Source organism: Electrona antarctica (assembly GCF_951216825.1).
Source record: "Electrona antarctica genome assembly, chromosome: 14".
Classification (NCBI taxonomy): domain Eukaryota; kingdom Metazoa; phylum Chordata; class Actinopteri; order Myctophiformes; family Myctophidae; genus Electrona; species Electrona antarctica.
In genome coordinates, this window is record NC_136795.1 from 15,913,395 (window position 1) to 15,928,580 (window position 15,186).

The 15,186-nt window shown below is 42.5% G+C and overlaps 2 protein-coding genes across 2 annotated transcripts in view; one reads left to right on the top strand and one right to left on the bottom strand.

Annotated features, from left to right (window-relative positions):
- The window catches only part of slc6a16a (solute carrier family 6 member 16a), a 37,729-nt gene extending 23,037 nt beyond the window's left edge, over window positions 1-14,692 (bottom strand). Inside the window, exon 1 of the mRNA XM_079520545.1 lies at window positions 14,451-14,692. Coding sequence (XP_079376671.1) covers window positions 14,451-14,453 — 3 coding nt within the window. The 5' untranslated portion in view covers window positions 14,454-14,692. The remainder of the gene's footprint in view (window positions 1-14,450) is intronic.
- kcnj12b (potassium inwardly rectifying channel subfamily J member 12b) overlaps window positions 1-15,186 on the top strand; it is a 214,749-nt gene that overhangs the window by 168,497 nt on the left and 31,066 nt on the right. The gene's annotated exons all lie outside the window — the stretch shown is intronic.

Genomic DNA, 15,186 nt, shown 5'->3' on the forward strand with positions numbered 1-15,186 from the left:
ATAGTGAAAGATGAAAAGCCCTCCCATTCAAGTCCCCATGAACATCCAAGATTCAGAATAGCTGAACATGAGCCAGAATGCATGTATGCATAACCTAGCAGTATAAGGTGTATACTATGTGTCACACATAGTGTCCCTGCTAGTATCAACTGTGAGAGTGGAAAAGTACAGTCAGCGACTGTGGAAGAGTGCGTAGCTGCCTGAGAGAAATGGCCAGATAGAGCAGGTGATTTCTCACATGCAAGCGGCAGCACACATACTTGCATAGAAGGCGGACATAGAAAGAATAAGCAGACCCGCTGGGCACTGGCTGACCTTGGGGAAGAGGGGCGTCTCTGTCTATGACACTCTGGATTGACATGTGGTTGGGACTGGAAGGGGGTATGTTAGGATTACATTGGTCCTCTCTGTGGGTGTTGCTCAGGTGACTAGGCACTGTTGGGTGTTTCCCACAGTAGTGTTGGTGTAAAGTAGTACAGTTAAGTACAGTACTCAAGTACTGTACTTAAGTATTTTACTTGAGTGTTTCCAATTTCCAATACTTTTACTTCTACTCCATCTCCACTACATCTCAGATCCAAAGATTGTATTTTTACTCCACTATATTTATTTGAAAACTTTAGTTACTAGTTACTTACTGTAGATTTTGATTATTATATTACAAAACACACATTACCCACTTCAGCCCTATACACACACACACACACACACACACACACACACACACACACACACACACACACACACACACACACACACACACACACACACACACACACACACACACACACACACACACACACACACACACACACACACACACACACACACACACACACACACGATCAGAATCAAACTCATTGTGCTATATCTGAATTAATACACTACAAGTAGTTAAGGAGTTTAAAAAAAAAATCGCATGCAACCCAGATTCGGCTCAAACAAGGGATTAAATAAATTTCGCTCCTATGCCACTAAACTGTGGAAGGCCCTACCAACAGCCATAAAGAAATGTGAATCCCTAGACTCCTTCAAAACCGCTCTCAAAGAGCACCTACGGACGGCTGCAATTCAAAACTGGCCCCTGTAAAAAGTCAGTCCCCCCCTTACTGTACATGTTTTCCTTTTTTTACTTCCTTTAACTGTATATATGATGACACCCTGTGTATCCAGTGTTGTAGTGCTAGTTTTAGAAAGTAAAATAAGGAAATTAAAACATGCAGACGTGTATAGCCTATAGAAACAGGTTTTACAATGCTTAATCATATCCATAAAAGTAAATGACAAGTAAAAAATCACTCCCGTGTGAACTGAGTGGTGTAATATAGCCTGTCTGACGTAATGAAATCATGTCTGACGTAATTAAATCACACCCGGGTGAACAGGGTGAACATAGCAACCATGCTCATTTTTTCTGCACAGACTAACAAAGCCAGTTGTAGGAGTGGTTTACACCACTCAAAAAACATATTTTTGGCAAAAAAATATATAATTTTAGATGTGAGAGAAGTGGGGGGATGCTGCTTTTTGTATTTTTTTAAGTATTCAAAATGTCTTAAAGGTCCTTAAATTGCCACTTCACTGTCATCTGGGCCTGGGGAGACAATCACACAAACCCTAACCTCAGATCCCATGCTTGCTTTGTCACTCTATGCAGTTGGTTGACCTCACAAGACCAACCTAACCCTAACGAACAGTCCCATTTTTCACCTTTCCAATACATGACAGGAGAATTTGAAAAGACTCCGCACCCATCTTCACTCTCTGGATTTGAAAAGTGCTTTCCAGCTGTTTCCAGGTGAAGCACAAACATCATGCCACATACAGTACTTGCTGTTCACTGATAAGCCTACTGTACAAGTGGTTATCTCGGCCTTCCACCTGTTTCTACTGAAGCATTTTTCTCCCCCCCCCCCACCACCCCCATGTCTATGTTTAGCTTAACACTAAATCATCTTCTTACCCTAAACCCCACACCAGAGTGGTCAAGACCCTGTGGTCAGTATGGCAACCACAGATGACTTGTTGTGGAAAAGTTCAGTTAACTAGTGTGAGCTTGATAACCATAACCCTAACCCACAAATTATCCCACAAGGGTTCTTTGTGAAAACTCAATAGTGTACAGAGTGCCACACCTCAAATGAACAAATACATGTTTCAGCATGTTTGTTGACCATCAGTCTTCTGATTAGAACCGTATTAAAAGCACCATGCATGCAACACTCACGCCATCATTGCACAAAGAACCCTTTGGCGGCAGTGGCTCAGGGGTAGAGTGGCCGATAGAGCAGCCGGATGGGAAATGTGAGGTTCCCAGTTTGATCCCGGGCTCCCCCAGAGTTAGTGTCGAAGTGTCCTTGAGCAAGACTCTGAACCCCTAAAATGCTCCCAGTGGTGGTGTGTGAATGTGGGAAGTGAGGATGATGACGTTGACTGTTCGCCGCTTCACCTCCCAATGAATGAATGAATGAATGTACCATTGTGAAGCGCTTTGAGTAAGCACTCTGTGCATAGAAAAGCGCTATAAAAAATGCAATCAATTATTATTATTATCATAGAATGCATAGGTGTCAGCACCATTGTCGAGCTGAATTGCCGTTGAATGTAGGTTGAAGTCGCAGCCATTTCTTTTCATAATTATGACAATGATGAGTTTTACAGAGAGGGAGTAATACGGACTAAGCTGAACAGTGTTCATTGGAGTGCTCGGCCAAGCTGAATGCACAGGTGGAGGATTCAAACCCCGCCTTAATCTTCACGGTGGTGGGCTGGGCAGGATCCTTTTTCCTGTGCCACATGGACATCTCATGTCTTGTTTTTTGTGACCGAATACTGTGATAGCATTGTGCCTTTCCGCGTTGAGAGCAAGAGCATGCAGCACATACTGTACGCACACACAAATAAAAGTCACATATGGCCTGCAAAAGGTTGCATTTTTACCAATCTGGCCTGCAATAGTTTGACACCCCTCCCCAGAGGCTCCTTACACCCAACAGGACCTAAATGGTTTTAACCAATTTACTTTGTCATCGAAAGCCACATGCTCTCATAGTGGGGCTAAAAGTAAAAGGAAAGGAAATTGTATTATTACCAACAGAATTAGGGTGGGGGCGCATAAATTCTATATTCACTTATATGCAAGCGCTGCTCTAGAGGAAAGACCATGGGGCCAATATTCACATCCAAAATAGTATGACAGGCTTTGATGGTGTTCTGGCAGTGTCAGAAACACTGGGCCGAGGGGCCGGTGCGACGATTGCCAATGTGATGCTGTTATATAACATCTACCAACCAACACCTACAAATAAAAGGCAGGCCATTGTTTGTTTGTAGACTACTGCAGCAATGAAAGTTAATGCACAGGGGGAATCCATCACTATCTGCTAGCTAGTCTATGTGGAGATAACGTACAATGTGACATGTATATAGACTCATTTTCATGGCCAAAATCACACAGTGTGTAAACAGTGGCGTAACTAACATCATGGTGATAGGCCCTGGTGCAAATATTTTGTTTAGCCCCCCCCCCCCCCCCCCCTCTTTCACACCTGCGAGTCGGGAGGGAGAATCTGTCGTTCCCGTGTTTGCTCCAGTACGCTATTATCTCTAGGTGGAGGGGGTGGGAGGAATTATTCAGGATAGTGTCCAACTTAGTTGCAGTTCTCACCCTGGCCACCTCCTCCACTCCAACCAGGCGAGACCCCACAACAGAACCTGCCTTCCTCACAAGCCTGTTTAGGTTGTGAGTGTCACCCACTCTGTTGTTCCCCCCCCAGCACGTTACTCCAAAGAAGAGAACACTCGCCATAACAGACTGGTAAAACATATGTAACATTCTGTTACACACGCCAAACGATCTCAGCGAGTTGAAGCGGAAATCCGATGTGTAAAGCGTGAACAAGAAGGGTGAAAGCACGGTGCAAGCATCGTGTTGAAGGCACTGGAGAAGTCAAAAAACATAATTCTGACTGTGCTGCCCGGGGAGTCGAGGTGGGCGAGCGGTATGTTGAGCAGGTATATGATGGCAGCATCAACCCCAATGTCTGCCTGTTAAGCAACTGCAGGGGGTCAAGGTGCTCACTGACAGTCGAGAGTTGATGTTGTCTAGTCCCGCTGCTTTTCTGGTATTGGTCTTGGCGAGCTGACTCCTTACTTGTTTGTAGGTGAGGATAAGGGGAGAGGAGGGTGCAGAGTGGCTACTGGGGTCACCGTTGCTCCTGCTGGAGCATACTATACAGTACAGTATGTCCAAAAGTAATGGAAAATGTCTACATTTAGTGGCCGAGGTTTTGACATAATGACGTCATAGGACCGGTGAAGACCACAAATGCCAGGGCCGATTTTCGGAGCCAATCCGTGCATTGCCCTATGCAAGATTATTTTATGTGCATGGGGGATGCACTATCACGGCAGGGGGGGTGTAAGGCCCCTGGGCTCTAGGGAAAAAAAGTAAGTTTGCAATGAAAATGCTTCAATTTTGAGATCAAAGTTAAGAGACTAGATCTATAAAGAACTACACACATCAGGGAGGGCACATCTACAGCTCAAACTTCGACGCGTTTTGAGCTCGTAGATCTGCAATTATTGCTATTTTTTAATTGGAATCTTGAATTATTTTTTTAGCTATTTCTGAATTGGAATCCTGATTTTTTTTTTTTTTTCAAATACATTTATATGTTCTTATGTTAACTTTATGAACTTAAATGCAAATACATTGGACATAAAAAAGACGTGTGTGTGGCCCCCTTTGTGGTTGTGGCCCCAAGCGACCGCTTATATTGTTTATGCCTAGAACCGGCCCTGCATGGGCCCCCACAGCATCTGACGAGTGGTGCACCGCTTGCACCAGTGTGTAAAAAACATCATAATAATGTTTCTTTTCATAATTTTTTCCCACGATTTTGTAACCCATTTTTTCACCCAGTGTAAATGATCTAATCTAATGTAATCCTGAGCTCTACACTCCAACCTGGGGCTTCATAATAATGTTAAAATACTGTTGTACACAATTTGTACAAGGGCCACATTAGATATATTCTTAGTATTAGCTTATTAGACATTTATAATAATGAGTATAATAGGCTATTACGAACTGTGGTTAGTTGAACATGCATCCACTTATCACAAATCCACATATGCACTTATTTACACACACGCGCTAACCACTATTTCAAAGTTGATCTACAAGCTCATAACACATTGCATAGTGGTGTATTTTGAGCTTGGCCATGCATATTTTCATTATTTTTTTTAAATGTTTGATTTAAAATGTTTTTTGCATGAGGAAAATGTTTAAAGTTGCAGTGCACCACTCCTCACTTGCTGGAGCACAGATTCTTATGCCATTTTATCTTTATCCCTAGAAAAACATTTCATCATACAAGTTCACAATCTTTTAGATTAAGCTATGCAACAGTGAGAGGGCGTGACGTAACAGTGTTTGGTTATTAAAAGTAGTTCAATATGTTTTTTTTTTCTAATGTTATAGGACTGAAATAATCTCCCATACCAGAGGAATATGCTTGGTACAAATGGTTGCTTGCTTGCGTGGAAATGGTCAGTTGCAAGACTTTCAATCTCCCTCTGTATTTCTTTGTCCTCATGAAGGACGACTGATGAACGATTAAGCAGTGCAGACAACAATCTGGAGCTTGTCTTTGAGTTGGTGGTTGTGAAGATGAAAGTGTTGAGAGTTGACAGTCAAACAGCAGCTAAAGTCAAAGCCTGTACCACATAGAAGTAGAAAGCACAGATAAGAGCAAGAGCTCACACACTGGCATGATATCTTTAACATTAACAATGTTAAAGGCTGGCTGCTGAACGAATTATCAAGGCAGGCTCGCCAGGCTGAGAGGTAGCTGTTAAGACAGAAAAGGCTAGCATTAAAGTAGTACCAACTAACCATGGAAGAACTCTATACTCACTGTATACAAGCAATTTGTGAGATTAGGCTTTATATGTTGAAGACAATCAGCAGCACTAGTAGAGACTGGGGAGCTCTGGTCGATACTTAATAAATGGTAGATTGTGGCGGAGGCACCAACCTGCTCATTGGGAGTAGTTAAGAGTTCGGTGTCTTTCTCAAAGACACTTTGACAATAATCCAGGGTGAGCCAGGGATCGAACTGGGAACCTTCTGATTCGCAAACCCCTGCTGCCCCATAGTTGTCAATAGTTAGCAAACTCACTCACAATGCAGAGCTTGTAGATCAGCCATTATCAAAAAGGTACGTTTACTTTGATAATATTTTGATGGCAATACCTTTGTATTTAACTCAAGTCAAATTATGAATATAGGCCTTTTACTTGTAACAGATTACTATTGTGGTATTGCTACTTTTACTTAAATATAATATCTGAGTACTTATTCCACCACTGTTCAATACAAATCACATCTAGCCTACATTGTTGAGCCTTGAGTATGAAGCAGGGGTGCCAGATTACACCAGATTACACCAGGACGTGGATGTAAATTAAGGGGAATAAAGAGAAGTGGGCCTGGCCGGCAGGACAACTGGGCTGTTACGTTTAATTGAGTATCCTAAATAATAATTGTAGTAGCCAGTATTATTCCACACAAACGACATGCGGCGGGTGGCCGTCTTGCCTAGGAAGCACTCTTTATTTTTAAATCAAAAACAGCACTGTGTCACAGAACCAGAGGTGGAAAAAGTACTCAAGTAAAAGTATCAATACTGCAATGTAGAAGTACTTCGTTACAAGTAAATGTCTGATGTTCAAAATGTACTTGAGTAAAAGTACAAACGTATTGGTTTCAAAATGCACTTAAAGTAACACAAGTAAATGTACTCATTGTGCAGAATGTCCCATTTCAAGTTTTCAAATGTATAAAAATCTTGTGAAAATAGCAGATCTACAAGCGCACAGAGGTTAATGTGACCACCATATAGTCCAGCACGTCACGGTCCGTCACAGTATGACTTCCCCCAGATCCCAGCCCACAGCACAACCGTTCCGCCCCATCTCCTACACCTCTTTCCACAGGGCTCGGGTCTACAGTACCACCACTGTCACTGTCTTCACCATCATCACCATTATCATTATCACCCACGGGACAGATTACTGCCCCCTCTCCCTCCCCCCCCCCCCCCCCCCCCTCCTCCCTCCACCGTCCCCACAGAAACGCTAGAGGGCGATAAAGGACCCTTTTCCATGAATGAAATGGATAATATCTTCTCCACTAGAGGTCTTCATATCTTACACCTAAATATAAATAGCTTAAAATGTCCCTCCAAGATATCGGAAGTTAGAAACATGTTCGGGAATGGGAAAGTGGACATTCTCTCATTCTCTGAAACAAAACTGGATGACTCTGTACACGATGCCGAAATTGAGATACATGGGTACACTATCATTAGAAAGGACCGAGATCGCTCAGGGGGTGGGGTGTGCATATATATAAGATCAAATATTAACTACAATGTGCTCTTGGAACCAGGTATAAACACAGAATCTGTCTGAGTCAAAAAAAAAATTCCCAAATCCAAACCCCTAATAATTGGAGCAATATACAGACCACCCGATCAAAATCATTTTTATGATCTAATTGAACAGGACATCAAAGTAATAGGACATTCTGAATTAATTATTCTCGGGGACTTCAACACCAGTGTTCACCGGAAAAACAATACATTCAAACCATTTACCAAATTCTGTAACCTGCATAGCCTCACACAATTAATACAACACATTACAAGACCAGCCTCTCAATCAACCATTGACCTGATTCTGTCATCAGACCCGGCCAGAATCACAAAAGGTGGGGTAATAGAGTGTAGCTTAAGCGACCATAACATCATATTTTGCACCCGAAAAATGCATAAATCCGCAGTTCATTGTCAAACTATAGTCAAAAACAGATCCATGAAACATTATACCAGTGAAGCTCTCATAGAAGCTCTTGATAAAATAGACCAAATATCCTAGATTGCACATCTGTTGATGAAACATGGACCAGATTCAAACATACTTTTTTGGATATTCTGGACAGTATTGTTCCGACAAAAATGGTAAGGGTCAAAGCCCGTACAGAGCCATGGATGAAGGGGGAAATATTGAATCAAGCTACGAAATACATTTTACTCAGAGTATAACAAAAACAAAAACGATCAATCACATGAAAAATACAAAAAGCAACGCAATGTAGTAAAAAGCCTAATTTCAAAAGCCAAAAAAAACTCTGGGAGGCTTTAAATAAATTAGAGTGTAGCAATAAACTTCAAACCAAATCCTCAAACAAGACTCCTTTTCAATACAACCAGTAGGAAACGAAGATGTGTTTAAAAAACTCATGGCCCTTCAGCCAAACAAGGCCACTGGTTATGATAATATCCCCAGCAGATTCCTCAGAGACGCTGCTGTCTCCATAGCTCCAATTATAGCCCACATAACAAATTTATCTATCAGTCAATGCTATGTCCCAAAGGAACTAAAGATGGCGCGAGTAATCCCCCTATATAAAAAGGGAAGCAAATTGGATACTGGTAACTACCGCCCTGTATCCATCCTGAGTTCCACATCTAAGGTCACAGAGAGATTAATTTATGAACAGATCAACAGCTACCTAAACGAACGCAATCTGCTGTTCGAGTTCCAGTCTGGATTCAGAACATCCCACCCCACTGACACCTGCCTATTGTACTTAAACGACTACATCAATCGTGAGGTAGATTCGGGCAAGTACTGTGGCATGGTCATGCTGGACCTCCAAAAAGCGTTTGACACTGTTAACCACTCAATCCTACTTGACAAACTGGAGGCGATAGGATTTACTAGTACATCAGTACGCTGGATGAAATCCTACCTTGAGGGAAGAGAACAAATGGTGGACATAAATGGAACCTTGTCCTCCCCCCTCTCAGTGAACTGTGGGGTGCCCCAAGGAAGCATACTAGGGCCGCTATTATTTCTATTATAAATTAACGACATGAGTGCTGCCTGTAATTGTAAATTGTTCCTGTTTGCAGACGACTCAGCACTCCTGATTTCGAGAGAACACAAAACACAGGTTGAGGAGGCACTCAGCTCAGAACTCACTAATATCCGAACTTGGCTTACAGATAACAAACTCTCATTGCATCTAGGTAAAACAGAATCCATTATTTTTGGGTCCAACCATTCCCTTAATAGGGTAAATGTAAAGGATTTTAAGGTCAGTGTTGATGACATAGTAATCTCTAGCAAAGAAGAGGTTACATATCTGGGGTGTATCCTGGACAATAAACTGACGGGTGAAGGCATGGCAACAAGAGCGATCAAAAGAGTAAATCAAAGAACAAGATTCTTGGGCAGAATCTCCTCCTTTGTTAACAAGACAGGACACTAGCTGGAGCTCTTATTCAGCCCTTATTTGACTATGCATGCACCTCCTGGTTTTCCAACATCTCAATGTCACAAAAAAATAAGCTCCAGACCTCCCAAAACAAACTAATCAGACTTTTGCTAGGACTAGGGCCCATGACCCACCTCTGTGCAACACAATTTGATAGCATAGGTTGGCTCAGTGTTGAAGACAGAGTTAAACAACTAAAAATGGGACTAGCATTCAAGATTATAAATGCAGCTCTGCCATCCATGCCCACAGTGTCCATTTACTTGACTGATTACCTCAAAAAGGTGAGCAACTCCCACAGCCATAATACTAGAGGGAGCGTAAATAATGATCTGGTGGCACCCATTTTCAGAACAAATATGGGTAAATTAACATTTCACAGCACTGCCACTCAAGTGTGGAATGCCCTGTCCCCTGAAAACTCACCTGTCACTGTCATCAGGTCAAAGGGAGAGAAGGTGATTGGCTCCCCCCCCCTTTATGTTTTATTAATGTATTTCCACAAGGTCTTTCTTCAGTGCTGTCCTTTTGGACCAATGCTGTGCTTGACTGTACCCTGTACTGTTTGCATTTTATTGTCTAATAAAATTATCAATCAATCAAAAAAAATAGTAATAATAATCAAAATCTACAAAGTAACTAGTAACTAAACTTGTCAAATAAATGTAGTGGAGTAAAAGTATATATATTTGCCTCTGAAATGTAATGAAGTAGAAGTAAAAGTACTTGGTTACTTTACCCCACTGCACAGAACCACAGGGGGTGGTCCAAATGAAATGGCTTTTTTTTCATCAAGTGAAGACTGAAAGAGGGAGAGAGAGAGAAGGGGAGAGACATGCAGCAAAGGTCATCATAAACGGGACTCGAACATGCAACGCCAAAGCCTATATGTGGCATGTGCCTGGACCACTTGGCCAGCGGGCGCCCCATGGCTGGTTAACTTGTTAACCACTTGAACCCCAGTATCCCAATTCTGGGGGTAACATTGGCCATCTGCAATTTGTTTTCGCAATGGGATCTAGTGATTTTGGCTTGTTTTTCGAGGTAATATTTGGCTTATTTCTCTTGCAAGATTTGGCTTGTTTTTGGAGGCTTATTTCTCTCATGAGTCATGAGAGTTGGCAACACTGCTTGCTGCACCTCTGTGGTATGAATATCTAACTTTTCAGGAGATGTGCCCAAGGCAAGCCTGTGTCTCATGATAGTGAATTAACTGAAAGGGAACACAATGTAATCATAATCCTCAATTATCAATAGCACATCAATAGCACTGTTTCACATCAAGGCTTCAATTTAGGGCCTGCATCATCTTACCAGAATCTTTACTGCCAAGGAGGGCATGTCTGAAAAGTTTTCAGACATGCCCTCCTTGGCAGTAAAGATTCAGTGAAAACGCTGTACAGTCTCTCACATTGTCTTTCCATGCAAATGTTCTTGCCTGTAATATACTGCCACTGTAGTGAAACGAATTTAGACAACCACATCCTTGTTAAAGCTCTTTCCTGTCTCTCTATCAGGTCCCTATAGCACCAAACATATGTTACCTGGTTGGAGGTAGAGAGGCAATAAAGAGGCAATAAATTAAAGCACATAGGCCCTCATTTATCAACCGTGCGTACGCCAAAATATGGGTGTACGCCGAAATTACCGCAATTTTCGGCATTTACCATTTGCGCCAACGTTTGATTTTGAACTTGAGCCAAGACAAGAACCACGTCTGGTCGGGAGCTGTCGTACGCTTTGTCCTCACCTGTTTTTCTGTCGTAGAACAGCGGAGCAGCATTGTTTGACAGCTGAGAGGCTGTCACAGGCATCGAAACATATGTATTCACTCCTAAAATGTTTATATAAAACTGGTATGTATATGGGCTAAATGTAAAAAAAAAAAAAAAAAAGGAAAGGAATACATCAACGATGTGTCTTTGTGTCATATGAAATTATTAGGAGATTTCCAACTTTACAAGCAAGCAATTAAAATCGCGCTTTTAAAAACAATGTTGCAAGTTAGATGCGTAAGCCATTTAAACAGTGTTTTGCATGATGAGCGCGAGGATTTGGGCTGTCTGTGCTGAAATATTTCCATGACGGGACGTTGGAGATTATAGTACAGCGCTGCAGCTGCGGAGAGTCCCAACATGGGTAGCCTACTGTAGCCTAATCTACAGCAGGCCGATGTCTTTCTGGAGTTACAGTATGTGCAATCTCCTCCTCGTTTAATAAACCCGACGCGTCGCTCGAATGCCAAATGTGTCGTGCCAGCGCAAGTGGGAACGCATCGGAGATAGTATAGGCTAACCCAGCCTGCAGCCCACCACCACCACCACCACTGTCCAGTGCATGCCACATGAGGCTACGGTTTTGGCTTCAATATTCATATAATTGATTTGACAGTTGACAGCCCAACCACTGCAGCGACTGCGAGGCAATTTAAATCGTCGAACGTGCTGGTCAGTTGATCACGGTGTCACGGACGGACCACAGTGATAGAGAGAGACAGACAGGACAGGAGGAGCACCTATGCAAAACAGCAGCGTGTGTGTGCCTATTTGTTATTTAATTCATGGTTCACAGGTTCAGGTTTTCGTTCACTAATATTTCTTGTTGTATATTAAATTAAAAATACTTTAATAATTGAATATACAACTAACAACACACAGTGACAGTTGCTTGCAAATTGCGATATGTGCGTGCATGCGTGCGGGGGGGGGGTGAGGCGGACAGGGGGGAAGCGAAGCGAGAGGAGAAACAGACAGGGTAGGCTACAGCTTTATTTAATTCATGCAGGTTTATTTATTTAAGATACAACAAGTTGCAAGTTGCGTGTGCGTGCGTGCGTCTGTGTGTGTGTGTGTGTGTGTGTGTGTGTGTGTGTGTGTGTGTGTGTGTGTGTGTGTGTGTGTGTGTGTTTGTGTGTATGAGAGGGGGCAGAAAGGCAACTTATGCAAGCGAGGGGAACTTTATTTTTCCTGTAACCATGGTTTCCAGGTCGTATTGCAGTTGTTCATGTCGCAAAAACGAGGGCGAGGCTTGATTTCATAGGGCGTGCCAGATAGATTTCAGCCGTCACATTTATTAACGTCGGAACGAAATTAAGGAAGAAACAGCTGTCTGCGATCACTTTGTAAATGCCGACCCGACGTGGGTGTACTACGAATCCTACACTCGAATTTGGGGCAGATTTTACACTCGATTGATAAATGAGGGCCATAATGTGTAAAAAGTGTAGCAGCACCTCGAACTGCGCAGATATATTAGCCTGACCATATATTCTATTGACTATAGAGTACTCCATCCATACTGTTTGGACAGTGATATGTTTCGCAATATTTAAACCAAACATGTAAAATGTGTACTTACTGTACTGAACAGAAAAACTCACAATAGCGAGGGGGCGTTTGTTATTTTAAACCCGAGAACATTCATATAAAAGCATGGTAACGTAACACATTGTAGTGCTCCAGAATAAAGGTAGGAGGAAAACATTTATGAAGCAAAAAACTGTTTTTAATCCTCTTGATAGCCATTCCATAATATGCAATATTTAAAAAAATGATTTCACAGCAAATTAAAGCAAAATATTGTTACCTCTATTTTATTAAACAAATAATTTCACTACCATGCTCCATAAAATACGAATCATTCCATATTAATCCTCCCATAAACTCCAATACAATCCAGAAAACAACAATTTTTTTTTTTATCCCACGATTTTGCAACCCATTTTTGCACCCAGTGTCAATTATCTAATCATGTAATCCTCTGCCAACCTGGGGGGCAGCGGACTGACCTCATGCTTCCTTCTATGCACGAGGAGTCCAAGCTGCTTCTTTTCACCTGACAGAGGAGTTTCCCCGGCTGGATATAGCACGTGGAAGGAACACGTCCGACCAGTTCCTTTCCTCTCCATCAGGAGCCCCGGCTTGCCAGGGGGAGGCAGTATAGAGACCATGATTACTGCATGTTTTTGTGAGGGTACCTACCCCTAGGGGACACGGGGAGAACATGCAAACTCCACACAGAAAGGCCCTTTCGCCAACCCCGCCTCGGGTATGGGCACTGATGACGCGGAGGAGAGAACATGCCCTTAGGGCTTAGGACCTTCTAGCTGTGAGGCGACAGCACTACCGAGTACCGACTGTGCCACCGTGCCTCTATAACAACATCATTTTTTATAAAGGTGGGCTAGCCTATCCATGAACGAACATAAACCCCCCATTTGCATAGAATACCAATGAAATAGAAACAAACACATTAGCACCAGTTAACGAAAACATTAGGGAGGGAGGACGGACGGACGCGCTCGCACACACACACGCGCGCACACGCGCACACACACACACACACACACACACACACACACACACACACACACACACGTGCTATAGTAAAATGGAGTAGACCTGATGTAGCCTACATCATGTAGGCAGCATACTGCATCTTTGTAAGCCTTGTACAGCCCTTTCCCCACTGATGCATCACAACAGTAACATTCACTCTCACTAGTAGTAGCAGTGCCCCCTCAGCCCCCTGTCGTACCCCCACACGGAGTATTACATAATAACTTTACCATAAACTCTCAGCAATGACAGAATGATGGCTGTGCGACTGTGAGCCCCTGGTGTGAGTGATGTCTGGTGTGTGCATTGCCAAAACAGTTACCGCACGCCGTTGCATTTTATTTTTGATAGATAAAACAATGATTGAAATTTGAAAACAATTAAAATAAACTATTGGAGAAAAACCTCACATTGCACTATAAAAGGCAGCTGAGTTTTTATGCATAAAATAAGTCGTGGGATTGTAGCACAAAGAAAACAACACCAAAATAACATGATTTAGGAGTCTAGGAGACATGAAGACACTCAAGCCAAGACAACCGCTACCTAGATGTGACCTTTTACAATATAACACAGAGTTCCTTGTCAAATGTGTGTTCACGTGTTGGGAAATGTTGTTTCCATTCCATCACGTTTCCAATTCCATTATCAACAAAAGCAATGGAATTAGAACGTGTACGTAACTGCACGATGGACACACTATTTAGAAAACAATCATGAACATGCACCATATGTGTCAAAGTTAGGATACATAAACGTACCATGTTGAGTCGTCAGAGGGGATACAATTTCCAGTGGTCTGGATTTGGCTTCGCCTCCCACCACTCCCAGTCCCTCTCCTTCCCGTTACACCGATTTAGCAGAGAAGTTTGTGTATTGTCTTTACTTTTATTTTGTGTATATATAGGCCTACTACTGTACGTCAACAGAAGTCTAGTAGTAGTGGACCTCTAACTAACTAACGCCACGTTGTTGAGCTGCAGGACGGGACCACCGAACTGCTGTCGTCAATCACGCTGTGTGTAAACTGAGATGAAACCCAGGGCCAATGGAGACATGGGGGTGTTGCGTCTTAACTTTTGACGCCCTGCCCCACCACGACCACGCACTCATGCAGTGTGGATAATGTGACTGGCACACACACACACACACACACACACACACACACACACACACACTACAAAACAAAAACTTAACGAAGGGGGGGAAACAGTTTTACAACTTCAGTGATTTTAGGTAAAATGTTTCACCAGATAGAATTGCATGTTTTTTTTTTACGCCCACACGCCAATCGTGAATTTTACACAGTTTTAGGGCTATGCTTATGAATATGAATGCATGCTTTGTTGTGTTTAGAGGATATTATTACATATACGATATTAGTCTAGAAATAACACATTTCCCACGCATTGACCTTCGTTGCTTATTTATTATTATTATTATTTTAGAACTTTTCACGCAGCAGGAATGATGTTGTTGGCTGAGGCTCCCTGAGGC